This window comes from Puntigrus tetrazona, chromosome 9 (genome assembly GCF_018831695.1).
Source record: "Puntigrus tetrazona isolate hp1 chromosome 9, ASM1883169v1, whole genome shotgun sequence".
NCBI lineage: Eukaryota > Metazoa > Chordata > Actinopteri > Cypriniformes > Cyprinidae > Puntigrus > Puntigrus tetrazona.
The window spans coordinates 298,699-316,494 of NC_056707.1; the positions used below are offsets into that span (position 1 = coordinate 298,699).

Sequence of the window (17,796 nt, forward strand, 5' to 3'; positions counted from 1 at the left end):
AAGGAAAATAACACACCATTATAGCAGATTGACAAGCTGCGTGAAATCCACAAGCGTTTTACAGAAGACCTCCTTAAGTTCACAGCAGGAGCTGCAGAACTGCTTTTTGAGAATCCACAGAGGTCATTTCTTTTGTGCTTTGTTGAAAATGACCTGGATACTAGCACAGACTCTGCTGGCCTGGCAGTTACCTCAGCCTAGAGTGACTCAATATTTTTCTTCACACCTGTGTAAAGAAATGCTTTCACAGATTAGAGCGGCAGAAAAACCTTTTACCTTTGCTCTGTCAAGGAAAATTGGACAGCTTCACAGCAGATTGACAAGCTGCGTGAAATCCACACACGTGTCAAGGCAGACTTCCTTGAGTTCCCGCTTTAACCTACTCAGAGTTAAAAGCCTTCGTAGCGTGAAGAACCCTTTATCTGGGGGCCATTTCTTTACAGAAAATACTGGAGCTTGTGCTGTGCTCTGTCAGGGAAAATTGGACACCTTCACAGCAAATTGACAAGCTGCATGAAATCCACACACTTGTCAATGCAGACTTCCTTGAGTTCCTGCTCTAACCTACTTGGAGATAAAAGCCTTCTTAGAGTGAAAAACCTTTTATCTGGGGGCCATTTCTTTACAGAAAATACTGGAGCTTGTGCTGTGCTCTGTCAGGGAAAATTGGACAGCTTCACAGCAGATTGACAAGCTGCTTGAAATCCACACATGTGTCAATGCAGACTTCCTTGAGTTCCTGCTCTAACCAACTTGGAGATAAAAGCCTTCTTAGAGTGAAAAACCTTTTATCTGGGTGCCATTTCTTTACAGATAGCAATAAAGACTGTGCCTGTTTCCACTCGGGGACCTTTCGCGTGTAAGGTGAACATGATAACCACTACACTACGGAAACTTACTCTTTTTTCTCTACCATGATTTACCTGGAACGTCGCAAAGACTTTAGGAATTCTCGCAAAACAAGAAGCAATGTTTCTGCTCGGTTTTGAACCAAGGACCTTTCGCATGTTAGGCGAACGTGATGACCACTACACTACAGAAACTCCTGGAGCTTTACTTGTGCTCTGTCAGGGAAAATTACACACCATTATAGCAGATTGACAAGCTGCGTGAAATCCACACGCGTTTCACAGAAGACCTTAAGTTCACAGCAGGAGCTGCAGAACTGCTTTTTGAGAATCCACAGTGGTCATTTCTTTTGTGCTTTGTTGAAAATGACCTGGATACTAGCACAGACTCTGCTTGCCTGGCAGTTACCACAGCCTAGAGTGACTCAATATTTTTCTTCACACCTGTGTAAAGAAATGCCTTCACAGATTAGAGCGGCAGAAAAACCTTTTACCTTTGCTCTGTCAAGGAAAATTGGACAGCTTCACAGCAGATTGACAAGCTGCGTGAAATCCACACACGTGTCAAGGCAGACTTCCTTGAGTTCCTGCTTTAACCTACTCAGAGTTAAAAGCCTTCGTAGCGTGAAGAAGCTTTTATCTGGGGGCCATTTCTTTACAGAGAATACTGGAGCTTGTGCTGTGCTCTGTCAGGGAAAATCTGACACCTTCACAGCAAATTGACAAGCTGCGTGAAATCCAGACATGTGTCAAGGCAGACTTCATTGAGTTCCTGCTCTAACCTACTTGGAAAGCCTTCTTAGAAGAAAAAACCTTTTATCTGGGGGCCATTTCTTTACAGATAGCAATAAAGAGTGTGCCTGTTTCCAACCGGGGACCTTTCCTGTGTGAGGCAAACGTGATAACCACTAAACTACGGGACTTGTTCTTCTTTTTCTACCATGATCTACCATGCTCTAACCTACTTGGAGATAAAAGCCTTCTTAGAGTGAAAAACCTTTTATCTGGGGGCCATTTCTTTACAGAAAATACTGGAGCTTGTGCTGTGCTCTGTCAGGGAAAATTGGACACCTTAACAGCAAATTGACAAGCTGCGTGAATTCCACACACGTGTCAATGCAGACTTCCTTGAGTTCCTGCTCTAACCTACTTGGAGATAAAAGCCTTCTTAGAGTGAAAAACCTTTTATCAGGTGGCCATTTCTTTACAGAAAATACTGGAGCTTGTGCTGTGCTCTGTCAGGGAAAATTGGACACCTTCACAGCAAATTGACAAGCTGCGTGAAATTCACACACGTGTCAAGGCAGACTTCCTTGAGTTCCTGCTTTAACCTACTCAGAGTTAAAAGCCTTGTAGCGTGAAAAACCTTTTATCAGGTGGCCATTTCTTTACAGAAAATACTGGAGCTTGTGCTGTGCTCTGTCAGGGAAAATTGGACACCTTCACAGCAGATTGACAAGGCAGACTTCCTAGAGTTCCTGCTTTAACCTACTTGGAGTTAAAAGCCTTTGTAGCGTGAAAAACCTTTTATCAGGTGGCCATTTCTTTACAGAAACTACTGGACCTTGTGCTGTGCTCTGTCAGGGAAAATTGGACACCTTCACAGCAAATTGACAAGCTGCGTGAAATCCACACACGTATCAATGCAGACTTCCTTGAGTTCCTGCTCTAACCTACTTGGAGATAACAGCCTTCTTAGAGTGAAAAACCTTTTATCTGGGGGCCATTTCTTTACAGAGAATACTGGAGCTTGTGCTGTGCGCTGTCAGGGAAAATTGGACACCTTCACAGCAAATTATCTCGGGGCCATTTCTTTACAGAGAATACTGGAGCTTGAGCTGTGCTCTGTCAGGGAAAATTGGACACCTTCACAGCAAATTGACAAGCTGCGTGAAATCCAAACATGTGTCAAGGCAGACTTCCTTGAGTTCCTGCTCTAACCTACTTGGAAAGCCTTCTTAGAAGGAAAAACCTTTTATCTGGGGGCCATTTTTTTACAGATAGCAACAAAGACAGTGCCTGTTTCCATTCGGTTTCGAACCGGGGACTTTTCGCTTGTAAGGCGAACGCGATAACCACTACACTACAGAAACTTGCTCTTTTTCCACTACCATGATTTAGCTGGAACGTCGCAAAGACTTTAGGAATTCTCGCAAAACAAGAAGCAATGTTTCTGCTCGGTTTTGAACCGAGGACCTTTCGCGTGTTAGGCTAACGTGATGACCACTACACTATAGACACTCCTGGAGCTTTGCTGGTTCTCTGTCAGGGAAAATTACACACTATTAGAGCAGATTGACAAGCTGCGTGAAATCCACACGCATTTCACAGAAGACCTCCTTAAGTTCACAGAAGGAGCTGCAGAACTGCTTTTTAAAAATGCACAATGCTCATTTCTTTTGTGCTTTGTTGAAAATTACTTGGATACTAGCACAGACTCTGCTGGCCTGGCAGTTACCACAGCCTAGAGTGACTCAATATTTTTCTTCACACCTGTGTAAAGAAATGCCTTCACAGATTAGAGCGGCAGAAAAACCTTTTACCATTGCACTGTCAGGGAAAATTGGACAGCTTCACAGCAGATTGACAAGCTGCGTGAAATCCACACACGTGTCAAGGCAGACTTCCTTGAGTTCCTGCTTTAACCTACTCAGAGTTAAAAGCCTTGTAGCATGAAAAACCTTTTATCAGGTGGCCATTTCTATACAGAAAATACTGGAGCTTGTGCTGTGCACTGTCAGGGAAAATTGGACACATTCACAGCAAATTGACAAGCTGTGTGAAATCCAGACACGTGTCAAGGCAGACTTCCTTGAGTTCCTGCTCTAACCTATGTCATGGAATTTCAATTCAAAATTATGTGAAGACTGAAAAATAAAGAGTCCAGCAAATTTGTCTTTGTCTTGCTTTTATTTCTCCGCGCAGAGAATAAAATGATCTGGTTTACTCACAGTGAAGTCTGTGAGCAAAGAGATAACAGTGAGCTCACAGGTTAGAGGTTTTATAGGCAAAAGTATACATTCCAAGGTCGCTCAAATCCACCTCGAACCAATTGAAATAGTTCAAAGTCACGTCACCCATCTCGTGCTTACTGTGTCTGGTTTTTCTCTAGTTTATTCCCCGTACCTAGCACAGATAGGGCATCCTGTACCCACATGAGGTTGTTTAACATGGGTTTAACCTCTGTCATGCACACAGTGTATGTTTACCATAACTCTAACATTCCAGGTCACTAATTGCGCATTTGTGTTCGTGCCTAGTACCGTGATGTTACGAATATATGTAATCTATCTTTAAGTGAAGTTAGTTTAATAGTGAAGTTAATTCAATTCAGTGTTAAAAGTGAACAATAAACATTAAATGTAATCAACTAGAATAATTTCCATTACACTCCTCCCTTTTGATCATTCTTGGTCACCTGTCAAATTAGAATGTAATAAAATGAAATCCCTTAACGATAACATCAAGTGTGTAAATTCACATGGATTCAGAACACACCATCACACAATAAGGGTTTGAAAACACAATAAACTCTTAACATATGATTAATTGGAGATTATTTAAACTCAATCTGAGGAAATCATCTCTTGACTTTATAAAAGAAAACGTTAATTAATGTAGAATTTCCCTTTTAAATGGTGTTATCTTGTGAAATTATCTACTCGAGACCCCTTTAATCATTAGTTTACTCTTCATCATCACTTGAATCATCATAATCATCACAATCAACAATATTCACCACCTTTCTGGATTTATCCTCTATCTTACTCCCCCAGTGATTAAACGTTATCATTTGGTGTGTGACCGAAGCTCTCATAGTCGAATTCACTGCTCTTTTTACCATGCTCATCACACAAGGCCATATACATAGTAACAGGACAAACACAAATAGTGCTGAAATGGCAAGCAAACCAATATAAGCTTTTTGCCATAATCCCTTGAACCAATTCCATCCCCACACATCATCATCAGCACTAATCTCCCTAGCCTTTAGCCTGTTTACAGCATTGGTGATATTCTGAATACCCAAATCTATCATATGACCATCAGCATCATTGTCAGGAATATAGGTACAACATGCAGATCCTACAACAGCACACACGCCTCCGGAAATGGCTGTAAGTTGATCCAACACAAGTCGATTCTGCAACGCTGTCAGTCTCAGGCCTCTCAGTTCCTCCTTGATCCCCTCCATCATTACCTTTGTGGTATTCATGAAGCTGATTAGTTCATACCGTGTCACTTCCACTTCATTTTGGAGGAAAGCTACCCCAAGAGACGGGATCAAAGCCTGGAAAAATTTCTCAGCTCCGTTCCATAGTCGATGTTCTTTCGGGACAGGGTTGTTCCGTCCAAGGCTTGATATCTTGACTCGGTCACGCAGTGAAGTCACCCTTTTTTCGATTTCTCTCTTGGCCTTAGTGAGACGATGTCCTGGCTTCTTCGTGTGAAGTTGTTCTGGTGCTCTTACGCGATATAGCTCCTCCATATAACTGTACCATAGCACATGTGCCTGTCCACCGACGGGGCAGTGAAGCATACACGACATGTCCACACAGCCAGTACCATTCCTCCACCACACTGGTACCATCGTTGTCAGGAATGTGGACCTCTGAGCAATCTTGTTTGCATCTCACCCGATCGTTGGGGTTGCTACCGGTGAGATAACGTCGGCTGATGTGACACTGTGGCAGAAGTCCTACCCCAATGATGGTATTCAACAGGCACCCCATGCATTTGTGACCGGCTTCTTGAGTGATCAGGAGTGAGTTGTACATCTCATTGCAGTGATTGATGGGTATTTCTCCCATGGAGTCTTGTCCCCCGTCATTTCGATAACAGGTCAGGTTAGATGGTATGTCTTTCACTATAGCAATGCGGCCTGCCACCCTCTTCAGGGTTCTAATCTTTGTCCACTCAGTTGAATTCTCCATGATCCAGAAGTCACTGTGTTCGGGTAGCCCTGCTGCTGCCACTGATATTGCTGTTATGTGCTTGATCAGATCCTTATCTGGGTCTTGATAGGCCCACCAATCCCCTCCGGTTATGCTGTGAGGGAGTTGTGCACATACGTAGCAGTCAGTCAAGTCATTCGTTTTAGCAGTGAAGTTAAGCAGCCTCCACCACATATTGTTAGCATACGGATGTGGCGGATTCGGGTGGTCTAACCAGTGCTCATCTCCTGTTTTGACCGCTCTGACTTGCCGAAGGAGAGTTTGATTGATCAGATCGTCACATTCAGTGACATGATGTTCACGTTGTTTCTCCATGTATATCATGATGAATAGTGCAAATGAGAGGACGACCAGCGTCATACTTATGATTAGGGTCACGAGGTTTGGATACAAGTCGTATAGTCTTTTGAACTTGTCTATCTTCCTTCTCAATTTAGAGGATACCATCTTGTCAGATACTGCCACGTGACACCTGGTATTTTTGTAGGGAAGAAACAAATTTGCCCTGTTTGTCTATCTAATTGAGGTCTTATATTTGGTTTACTATACAGGAACGCAGCAGTCTGTCCTTCATACAAATGTGATGCTCTCCAGCCAATTGTGGTAATGACAGCTAACACTGCACTATCTTGTTCAACTATTTGTCTAACTACTTTACATACGTCGTTTCCTATTTTCCTCTTATAGCAGCGATATAGAATCGGGGTGAACGGGTATCTGGTGTGCCACCACGAAGCGTCTGATCCAGAGAGCCCTTGCTCTTCTATGGTGATGGGAAAAAAAAATCCTTTTTCTTTTCGGCATCCGTTGGCCTGTACTGACATCAGATCACTCCCACACAGTGATGTTGCTGCGTGTTCAGCTCCCATACACCACTGTGTGTTCGTTTACCTTTGTCAGTCAGACGTCCCCCTTGGCACGGGGCAGCGGGTCAATCACTGTTTATTGGGTTGGTTCTCCCTCTGGTGGTGGTGGGACCTTCTTGCAATGGCTGGCGTGTATCCACGTAGCCCTTTCAGCCACCTTAACCGCAGTGTGCGTTATCAGCAGGACCTGGAACGGGCCGTTCCACCTCCTTGATTTCCAATGTTTCCTTCTGAAATCCTTGACCACCACAAAATCACCAGGTCTGATGACATGCAGAAATCCCTCTGCTGGTTTAGGTAGAGCGTCCTTGACCTGTTGAGAGATCTGAGAGAGAGTCGAAGACAGATTTTTACAACAGTTCAACATGTCATCTTCACACAGAGCAGTAGAGGGCAATGGTCGGGGTTCTGGTCCCACTCCAAGCGATGGAGGCCTGCCAAACAAGATTTCAAATGGGCTGAGGTTAGACTTTGCTCTTTTTCTCATTCTCATATACATCAACACAATGGGAAGTGCTTTCACCCAAGACAGACCTGTTTGCTCACAACACTTTGCCAGTTTATTTTTCAAAATTCCATTTTCTCTTTCAACACTACCCCCGGACGCTGGGTGATAGGAGGTATGTTTACGTATGTCGATTCCCAAGAATTTCCCAACCTGATCGATTGCCTCATTAGCAAAAGGTGTGCCATTATCACTACTAATCTTTTTTGGTATTCCCCATCTTGGGACGATCTCAGACACCAGTGCCTTTGCAACAGCCCCAGCATTTTGTTTAGATGTGGGGAAGACTTCCACCCACTTTGAAAACATATCAACCAGAACAAGGCAGAATTTTTTACCTTCACATGGTGTCAGTTCAATGAAATCGAACATTATATGATCAAAAGGTTGACTTGGTGGTGGATGTGCTGCCAAAGGACCTGTTGTCCTCTTCCTACATTATTTGTGGCACAGATCATACAAGATTGACAATATTTTTCTGCAAAGGAAGTAAATCCTTTTGTAAACCAATATTGATTGATCATGTCAAACATTCCCATTTTGCTTATGTGATCTAACCCGTGCACTAATTTGGCATAGTGTGGGAAAAAGTGTTTTGGCAAACAAGGTTTGTCTTGATTGCTCAGCCAAACGTTGTCTTTCAGCTTGCACTCGGCCTTCACCCATTGTTTTTTCTCTTCTGGTGTTGCGAAACCCTGCATAGCTGCAAGAGAACTAGAAGGGAATGTTAGTTCGTCATTGTTAACAGTTACACATGTAAGAGAAGGTTCTGTTCCCTTTGTTGCGTTCTTCGCAGCGATATCAGCGCGTTTGTTTCCTAATGATACAAAATCGTTAAACTTGGAATGCGGCGCACTTGCAAATAGCAATCGACCTTGGAAGCAAAATCGCTTCTAGCAAGGCTGCTATTTTATCATGATTTTGGATGGGTTTACCATCGGATTTTAGAAATTTCCTACATCGCCATAGAGCCGAAAAGTCATGACAGGTCGAGAAAGCATAACGAGAATCTGTGTAGATGGTGACTGTTTTTCCTTCTGCGATTTTACAGGCCTCTGTTAATGCTACTAATTCGGCCGCTTGCGCAGAGCAATGCGCGTGGAGCGCTCCGCTTGCTAATGTCGCATGCGCGGTGGTTACTGCGTAACCTACTCTGTTTTTACCGGTTTCTGGGTCTCGAGACGCTGAACCATCAACAAATAAAACCAAATCTGCATTGTCAAGGGGGGTTTCTTTTAAATCTGGTCGCGGTGTGCACACCTGTTCCAATGCAGCGATACAATTATGTTCCTCGCCATCCTGCTCGGTTGGGAGCAGTGTGGCAGGATTCAACACTGTACACCGTTTCACTGTGATGTTCGGCATCTCCAACAGAATGGTATTATATCTGAGCCATCTGGCTGTGGACAAATGAGATGTTTTCTGTTCCAACAGGATCATAGAGACGGCGTGCGGCACTAGTAGTGTTACATCAGAATACCCCACAATTTCCCTTGAAGCTAAAATAGCTTTTTCTGCTGCTGCTACAGCTCTCAAACAATTTGGTAGTCCTGCTGCCACAGGGTCGAGTTTACTTGAAAAATACGCCACCGGTCTCAGCTTTCCCCCGTGATCCTGTAACAGAACAGAAGACATGAAACCATTTTTCTCATCAACTGTTTGTACAAAATTTCTCTCAGGGTCCGGAAGTCCCAGACTTGGGGATGTTTGTAACAACATTTTCAACCTTTCAAATGCTTTCTCTGCTTCAGAAGTCCAGGTCAGTCTGTCATGTGGCTGCAACCCTTTTCCGTGAGCCAAAGCGCTCAAAGGTGATTCTTCAATGGCATAGTTGGGAATAAATGTTCTACAATACGAACACATTCCCAAAAATGACATGAGCTGTTTTTTTGTCAGAGGCTTTGGAATCTTTTGAATTGCCTCTATTCTCTTTTGTGTTAGAGATTTTCCCTGCTTGTTGATAATGTGACCTAGAAACGTCACCTCCCTTTTTGCAAACTGCAACTTTGACAAACTGACCTTGTGGCCTTCAGCAGCCAAATGTTTCAACAGCTTTACAGTGTCCTGTGTACAAGTTTCTTCATCTCTGGCTGTTATCAAGAGATCGTCGACATATTGAATTAAAGCTGACCCTGGTGTCAATTGTAATGTTTCCAAACTTCTTTTCAGTGCCTCGCCGAACAACACAGGCGAATTTTTGAATCCTTGACAAAGTCGAGTAAAGGTGTAAGGTTTGCCATTAAAATTAAAATTGGCTGTCTTTATGAACCGGCACAGAAAAGAAAGCATTGGAAAGATCAACAACCGAAAACCATTCAGCATCACCTGGTATTTGTGATAGGAGTGTGTACGGGTTGGGGACAATAGGAGCCTGTGTCTGAACTGCATCATTTACAGCCTGCAAGTCTTGCACAAACCTCCACTCAACTGGCTGGTCTGCGTCTCTTATCTTTTTGACAGGAAAAATGGGTGTACGCACAGGAGAGTTCTCACATTCCACAATCACTCCAGCCTTTTTCAATGCTTCAAAAACTGGTTTGATTCCCTCAATAGCTTCCTTTTTCAAAGGATATTGAGGTTTGCATGGTCTGTAATCAGATTTTGGAATTATTTGAATAGGGTCACAATTCTTGATCAACCCCACGTCATATTTAGAAGAAGCCCAAACAGTCTTTGGAACTTCCCTGAGAGCTGGAATGCTTTCCATTTCAGTTTCTGTAAGGAAGCAGTGATTGGGCAATGCACTTTCGCTCACATGAACTGTGCGTTCAGCCATCGCAGCAGGCTCAGTCAAATTCATTCGATACGCAGACAGAGTTGGATTGTATTCAACATTTTTCTCAGCAGTCCGCAACCAATTTTCATGAAAGATACACGTCTTTACAAAGGGACCAATGTCTTCCCAGCGATTGTCGCTCCCTTTCGACAACGACACATGGGGAAAAGAATCCACAACATCAAAAAACATCTGCTGTTCATCGTTTAATGCAACAGCAGCAGCACATTTATTTTCTGTCCAAATTAGCCAATTCAATTGCAATATCTAAATACGCGGAAACCATTTCTGTTCAAACAACTCGTCTCTAGCCAGAGTCACATGTGCTGAGCAATGTAAGTCTGAGAATGGCATAAAATCAGAATCAGGCGAAACTCTATCTTTAGCGGCATTGGCAAGAATTTCGCATAATTCATCATCTTGCAATTTCCATTGATAAACGTATAGTGGTGTATGTTGGATTGCAGTCAGAGTTTGAATTTGGCACTGAACTGCTTTGACACCTTCTGGACCAGATATTAGAGAAATACCTAGTTTGCACAACAAATCTCTCCCCAGCAGATTTTTTTGGACAGTGCTGTGAGAGGAGGAAACTGTGTCTGAAACTTGCACCATTCTCATCTTTACACCTCAGAGGGACTGTAAAATTCTCTTTAACAGTATGACCAGATGCAGAAATCGTCCATGCAAAATTTCCACTCAATTTGGGGACAGAGGCAAGCTCATTTATCCTTAATACTGAACTCGTGGCCCCCGAATCAGCTAAAAACACCCTTTCAACTCCGTCTATCCATAAGCTAACCTCGGGCATTTGTTGATATGCTAAGTCATTCAAATGAGTATATGTGCCTAATTCTCTTTGTCTGAAAGATTTCTCATTTTCTAATTTAGCAATGAAATCGTGTATGACAGCAAGCATTTCTTCATTGCAATTCGCAGCAAGCATTTCTTCATTGCAATTCGCAGTGTCAGATGTAGGTGTGTGTGTGTCAAACTTATCTGTTACTGAAGTGTGGTCGCCGTGAGACTTTGCTCTCAACTCCCCCTCTCTCTCTCGCACTCTGGCGTCAATCTGCTTTCGGTTTAGACTTTGCCGCAGCAGCCGCCGTGTGTCTATTCAAAAGCGGGCACTCATTTTTCCAATGTCCGGCTCTCTTTGCAATAAAAACAAACATCCGGATCAACTTGAGACAGTCTTTGCCTCTTCCTCTCCCCGCCCTCGGCCTCGATAATTCGCTCCTCTGTACATTGTCAGGTTTGGCAGCTGGAGCTCCTTTTCAGCCTTTTCGCGCTTTTCTCCGCCAACATCTTTTCAGCATGCAACGCATGTTTTGAATCCTCCAGTTTCGTCTTCCCACTCGATGCAGGTTTGCTTGACGATAGTCGTTATTTCGGTTTCAGTCCACTCAGGAAGCGGCTGCGTAAATGAGCTTCCCACATCTGTGGAATTTCCCCTCTAATGTCCGGCTCTGGCATTCCACTGTAAGTGTTGAAAGTCTCATACAGTCGCACAAAATAGTCGTCAACTGACTCGTCCCTTCTTTGTGTGCAGTAGTTGATCTTGTCGGTGTTAATCCTAGCAGGAAAAAGGGCCTTGAATCGTTCGCCCAGAGCGCTCACTGCTGACCTGTATGGCTCGTTTTCAGCGTGTCTCCACTCTGCTTGAACTCTCCGTGTGTCCACCTGGGGGAAATCTGGTCGGATCTTGTGCCAGTCCGTCGGCCCCATCTTGATCATCAGCAGACGTTTGAGTTCGAGCATCGTTGGGCTGAATTCTTGACAGAACGCATCCAGTTCCACTACAAACTTTTCTCCCGAGTCTCTGGGGTTTGGCAGATTTGTCATAACCTGCCTCAAGTCTGTCTCAGTCCATGGTCGAAAAACCATCGTGGTTCCTTGTGGGCCAGCCACTTGAATCATGGGGAGAGATGTCGCGTTTCCCTCACCGTCGTTCTCATCCACGCAGTCCGGTTCTAGTGCCAGTCTTTCAAGCGATCTGGATCTGGTTCTCACGCCGGTCACGGAGTATCTCATCTTTCGAACTCCGTCGCTGGATGTAGAAGGCTGAGATGGTGCAGGTGCCGTTGGAGCGGTAAGAGAGGCGGGCAACTGTCCTCCTTTCCATAAGCCCACGGGTGTCGTCGCAGCAGGGTAGTAAGACGGCGGTTGTGGTGGTGGCGATTGCGGTGGTAGCGCCAGCGGCTGGGGCATTTGCTGGTAGGGGTAAGGCCAGGAGTCAAGATCAAAGTCCACCGCGGCGCACTGGTTTTCTAGAGAGGGATAGAGAGAAGAAGATTTCTGAGCAGTATACTCTGTTCCTTTAACTTCCTTTGCTTCTGACTCTACATTTTTATGAGGCAGTTCTTTCAGGGCTTGCCGTTTTTCTCGGCGTTCTGCCTCTTCTAGCCAATAGTTCAGATATTGTCTATGTTTCTGAAACAGATCTTTTTGTTTGTTTTTCAACTTTTTCTTATCCCTAAGTTTACTTTCACGCCTTTCCAAACTTTCCTTCACCCTGTTTAGAGTCGTCACACTAAACGCGTGCCCCTTTGGGAAATCATGATCTTCGATCCAAATCGGTATCACTTCCATAATTCTCTGCCCATATTTCTTTCTCATGTCAATATAAATTGGGCTGTTCAAATCGTCTAGATCGATTTCAGGTTTGACATTACTAGACCCCATACTTGCAATCCGAGACTTTACCTATACCTGGGACGCGTCCTCTTTCCTCACACTCAGTCGTCACTGCCGTGTGGCTCTGCTCTAAACCCGCGCAGAGTCTTTTATACTCCTGTACTTACTCGTACAGAGTCCCTTACGCCCTTCTGTCCTGCTTACTCGCAGACAATACCTTTTTCACTAACCCGTGAAACCTATAGGGCGGCTCGGCCATGCGTTCGTGAATCTAGGAATATCAAACCGCTCGTTGTTTTTGTCAGACCAAGATGAAAGAAAATTTTTTATTTATATATATACCTTTTAATTTTTAAGACAAAGACAAACTTGTGTCTCAAAATCAGTCTCACCGTTTTCAGTACGCGTTTTCCTGGTTCTTTAAGGAATCCAGCAGTGACGGTCCACTGGGCCCTCAGGCGTCAGTTCCTCTTCCCTGAAACCGTTTAGGGGTACAGGGCTAAGACCCTTTGTGGGCTTAGGGTGATCAGCCTACCAACGCCTTTCAAGTCCCGGACGATCAGCTGTCCGATCCCATCCTCGTCGCCAAGATTGTCATGGAATTTTAATTCAAAATTATGTGAAGACTGAAAAATAAAGAGTCCAGCAAATTTGTCTTTGTCTTGCTTTTATTTCTCCGCGCAGAGAATAAAATGATCTGGTTTACACACAGTGAAGTCTGTGAGCAAAGAGATAACAGTGAGCTCACAGGTTAGAGGTTTTATAGGCAAAAGTATACATTCCAAGGTCGCTCAAATCCACCTCGAACCAATTGAAATAGTTCAAAGTCACGTCACCCATCTCGTGCTTACTGTGTCTGGTTTTTCTCTAGTTTATTCCCCGTACCTAGCACAGATAGGGCATCCTGTACCCACATGAGGTTGTTTAACATGGGTTTAACCTCTGTCACGGACACAGTGTATGTTTACCATAACTCTAACATTCCAGGTCACTAATTGCGCATTTGTGTTCGTGCCTAGTACCGTGATGTTACGAATATATGTAATCTATCTTTAAGTGAAGTTAGTTTAATAGTGAAGTTAATTCAATTCAGTGTTAAAAGTGAACAATAAACATTAAATGTAATCAACTAGAATAATTTCCATTACACCTACTTGGAGATAAAAGCCTTCATAGAGTGAAAAACCTTTTATCTGGGGGCCATTTCTTTACAGAAAATACTGGAGCTCGTGCTGTGCTCTGTCAGGGAAAATTGGACACCTTAACAGCAAATTGACAAGCTGCGTGAATTCCACACACGTGTCAATGCAGACTTCCTTGAGTTCCTGCTCTAACCTACTTGGAGATAAAAGCCTTCTTAGAGTGAAAAACCTTTTATCAGGTGGCCATTTCTTTACAGAAAATACTGGAGCTTGTGCTGTGCTCTGTCAGGGAAAATTGGACACCTTCACAGCAGATTGACAAGGCAGACTTCCTTGATTTCCTGCTTTAACATACTCAGAGTTATAAGCCTTCGTAGCGTGAAAAATCTTTTATCAGGTGGCCATTTCTTTACAGAAACTACTGGAGCTTGTGATGTGCTCTGTTAAAGAAATTGGACACCTTCACAGCAAATTGACAAGCTGCGTGAAATCCACACACGTGTCAATGAAGACTTCCTTGAGTTCCTGCTCTAACCTACTTGGAGATAACAGCCTTCTTAGAGTGAAAAACCTTTTATCTGGGGGCCATTTCTTTACAGAAAATACTGGAGCTCGTGCTGTGCTCTGTCAGGGAAAATTGGACACCTTCACAGCAAATTGACAAGCTGCGTGAAATTCACACACGTGTCAAGGCAGAATTCCTTGAGTTCCTGCTCTAACCTACTTGGAGATAAAAGCCTTCTTAAAGTGAAAAACCTTTTATCAGGTGGCCATTTCTTTACAGAAAATACTGGAGCTTGTGCTGTGCTCTGTCAGGGAAAATTGGACACCTTCACAGCAGATTGACAAGGCAGACTTCCTAGAGTTCCTGCTTTAACCTACTTGGAGTTAAAAGCCTTTGTAGCGTGAAAGACCTTTTATCAGGTGGCCATTTCTTTACAGAAACTACTGGAGCTTGTGCTGAGCTCTGTCAGGGAAAATTGGACACCTTCACAGCAAATTGACAAGCTGTGTGAAATCCAGACACGTGTCAAGGCGGACTTCCTTGAGTTCCTGCTCTAACCTACTTGGAGATAAAAGCCTTCTTAGAGTGAAAAACCTTTTATCTGGAGGCCATTTCTTTACAGAAAATACTGGAGCTTGTGCTGTGCTCTGTCAGGGAAAATTGGACAGCTTCACAGCAGATTGACAAGGCAGACTTCCTTGAGTTCCTGCTCTAACCTACTTGGAGATAAAAGCCTTCTTAGAGTGAAAAAACTTTTATCTGGGGGCCATTTGTTTACAGAAACTACTGGAGCTTGTGCTGTGCTCTGTCAGGGAAAATTGGACACCTTCACAGCAAATTGACAAGCTGCGTGAAATTCACACACGTGTCAAGGCAGAATTCCTTGAGTTCCTGCTCTAACCTACTTGGAGATAAAAGCCTTCTTAAAGTGAAAAACCTTTTATCAGGTGGCCATTTCTTTACAGAAAATACTGGAGCTTGTGCTGTGCTCTGTCAGGGAAAATTGGACACCTTCACAGCAGATTGACAAGGCAGACTTCCTAGAGTTCCTGCTTTAACCTACTTGAAGTTAAAAGCCTTTGTAGCGTGAAAGACCTTTTATCAGATGGCCATTTCTTTACAGAAACTACTGGAGCTTGTGCTGTGCTCTGTCAGGGAAAATTGGACACCTTCACAGCAAATTGACAAGCTGCGTGAAATCCAGACACGTGTCAAAGCAGACTTCCTTGAGTTCCTGCTCTAACCTACTTGGAGATAAAAGCCTTCTTAGAGTGAAAAACCTTTTATTTGGGGGCCATTTCTTTACAGAACATACTGGAGCTTGTGCTGTGCTCTGTCAGGGAAAATTGGACAGCTTCACAGCAGATTGTCAAGGCAGACTTCCTTGAGTTCCTGCTCTAACCTACTTGGAGATAAAAGCCTTCTTAGAGTGAAAAACCTTTTATCTGGGGGCCATTTCTTTACAGAAAATACTGGAGCTTGTGCTGTGCTCTGTCAGGGAAAATTGGACAGCTTCACAGCAGATTGACAAGCTGTGTGAAATCCACACACGTGTCAATGCAGACTTCCTTGAGTTCCTGCTCTAACCAACTTGGAGATAAAAGCCTTCTTAGAGTGAAAAACCTTTTATCTGGGGCCATTTCTTTACAGAAAATACTGGAGCTTGTGCTGCGCTCTGTCAGGAAAATTGGACTGCTTCACAGCAGATTGACAAGGCAGTCTTCCTTGATTTCCTGGTTTAACCTACTCAGAGTAATAAACCTTCGTAGCGTGAAAAATCTTTTATCTGGGGGCCATTTCTTTATAGACACTACTGGAGCTTGTGCTGTGCTCTTTCAAAGAAAATTGGACACCTTCACAGCAAATTGACAAGCTGCGTGAAATCCAGACACGTGTCAAGGCAGACTTCCTTGAGTTCCTGCTCTAACCTACTTGGAGATAAAAGCCTTCAGAGAGTAAAAACCTTTTATCTGGGGGCCATTTCTTTACAGATAGCAATAAAGACTGTGCCTGTTTCCAGCCGGGGACCTTTCGTGTGTGAGGCAAGCGTGATAACCACTACACTACGGGACTTGTTCTTCTTTTTCACCATGATCTACCATGCTCTAACCTTTTTGGAGATAAAAGCCTTCTTAGAGTGAAAAACCTTTTATCTGGGGGCCATTTCTTTACAGAGAATACTGGAGCTTGTGCTGTGCTCTGTCAGGGAAAATTGGACACCTTCACAGCAAATTATCTGGGGGCCATTTCTTTACAGAGAATATTGGAGCTTGTGCTGTGCTCTGTCAGGGAAAATTGGACACCTTCACAGCAAATTGACAAGCTGCGTTAAATTCAGACACATGTTAAGGCAGACTTCCTTGAGTACCTGCTCTAACCTACTTGGAAAGCCTTCTTAGAAGGTAAAACCTTTTATCTGGGGGCCATTTCTTTACAGATAGCAATAAAGACTGTACCTATTTCCACCCATTTTCGAAACGGGGACCTTTCGCGTGTGAGGTAAACGTGATAACCACTACACTACGGGACTTGTTCTTCTTTCTCTACCATGATCTACCATGCCCTAACCTACTTGGAGATAAAAGCCTTCTTAGAATGAAAAAACCCTTTATCAGGTGGCCATTTCTTTACAGAAAATACTGGAGATTGTGCTGTGCTCTGTCAGGGAAAATTGGACACCTTCACAGCAGATTGACAAGGCAGACTTCCTAGAGTTCCTGCTTTAACCTACTTGGAGTTAAAAGCCTTTGTAGCGTGAAAAACCTTTTATCAGGTGGCCATTTCTTTACAGAAACTACTGGAGCTTGTGCAGTGCTCTGTCAGGGAAAATTGGACACCTTCACAGCAAATTGACAAGCTGCGTGAAATCCACACACGTGTCAATGAAGACTTCCTTGAGTTCCTGCTCTAACCTACTTGGAGATAACAGCCTTCTTAGAGTGAAAAACCTTTTATCTGGGGGCCATTTCTTTACAGAAAATACTGGAGCTCGTGCTGTGCTCTGTCAGGGAAATTTGGACAGCTTCACAGCAGATTGACAAGGCAGACTTCCTTGATTTCCTGCTTTAACATACTCAGAGTTATAAGCCTTCGTAGCGTGAAAAATCTTTTATCAGGTGGCCATTTCTTTACAGAAAATACTGGATATTGTGCTGTGCTCTGTCAGGGAAAATTGGACACCTTCACAGCAGATTGACAAGGCAGACTTCCTAGAGTTCCTGCTTTAACCTACTTGGAGTTAAAAGCTTTTGTAGCGTGAAAAACCTTTTATCAGTTGGCCATTTCTTTACAGAAACTACTGGAGCTTGTGCTGTGCTCTGTCAGGGAAAATTGGACAGCTTCACAGCAGATTGACAAGCTGTGTGAAATCCACACACGTGTCAATGCAGACTTCCTTGAGTTCCTGCTCTAACCAACTTGGAGATAAAAGCCTTCTTAGAGTGAAAAACCTTTTATCTGGGGGCCATTTCTTTACAGAAAATACTGGAGCTTGTGCTGTGCTCTGTCAGGGAAAATTGGACTGCTTCACAGCAGATTGACAAGGCAGTCTTCCTTGATTTCC

At 43.7% G+C, this 17,796-nt stretch overlaps 1 protein-coding gene and 2 non-coding genes across 3 annotated transcripts; all 3 read right to left on the minus strand.

Moving 5' to 3' along the window:
* Nucleotides 1-970: 970 nt before the first annotated feature.
* Nucleotides 971-1,043, minus strand: trnav-aac. Its single transcript has one exon. It is a non-coding gene; the product is annotated as a tRNA-Val (tRNA).
* Nucleotides 1,044-3,016: 1,973 nt separating this feature from the next.
* Nucleotides 3,017-3,089, minus strand: trnav-aac. Its single transcript has one exon. It is a non-coding gene; the product is annotated as a tRNA-Val (tRNA).
* A 4,919-nt stretch (nt 3,090-8,008) lies between these two features.
* LOC122351406 lies at nt 8,009-9,118 on the minus strand. Its single transcript, XM_043248465.1, has one exon. It carries the CDS (start codon nt 9,050-9,052, stop codon nt 8,009-8,011), a length of 1,044 nt encoding a protein of 347 aa, XP_043104400.1. The 5' UTR covers nt 9,053-9,118.
* Nucleotides 9,119-17,796: the final 8,678 nt, after the last annotated feature.

Excerpts from the sequence above, each read along its gene's own strand:
- LOC122351406 (XM_043248465.1), bottom strand. The coding sequence starts at position 9,052 with ATGTCATTTTTGGGAATGTGTTCGTATTGTAGAACATTTATTCCCAAC.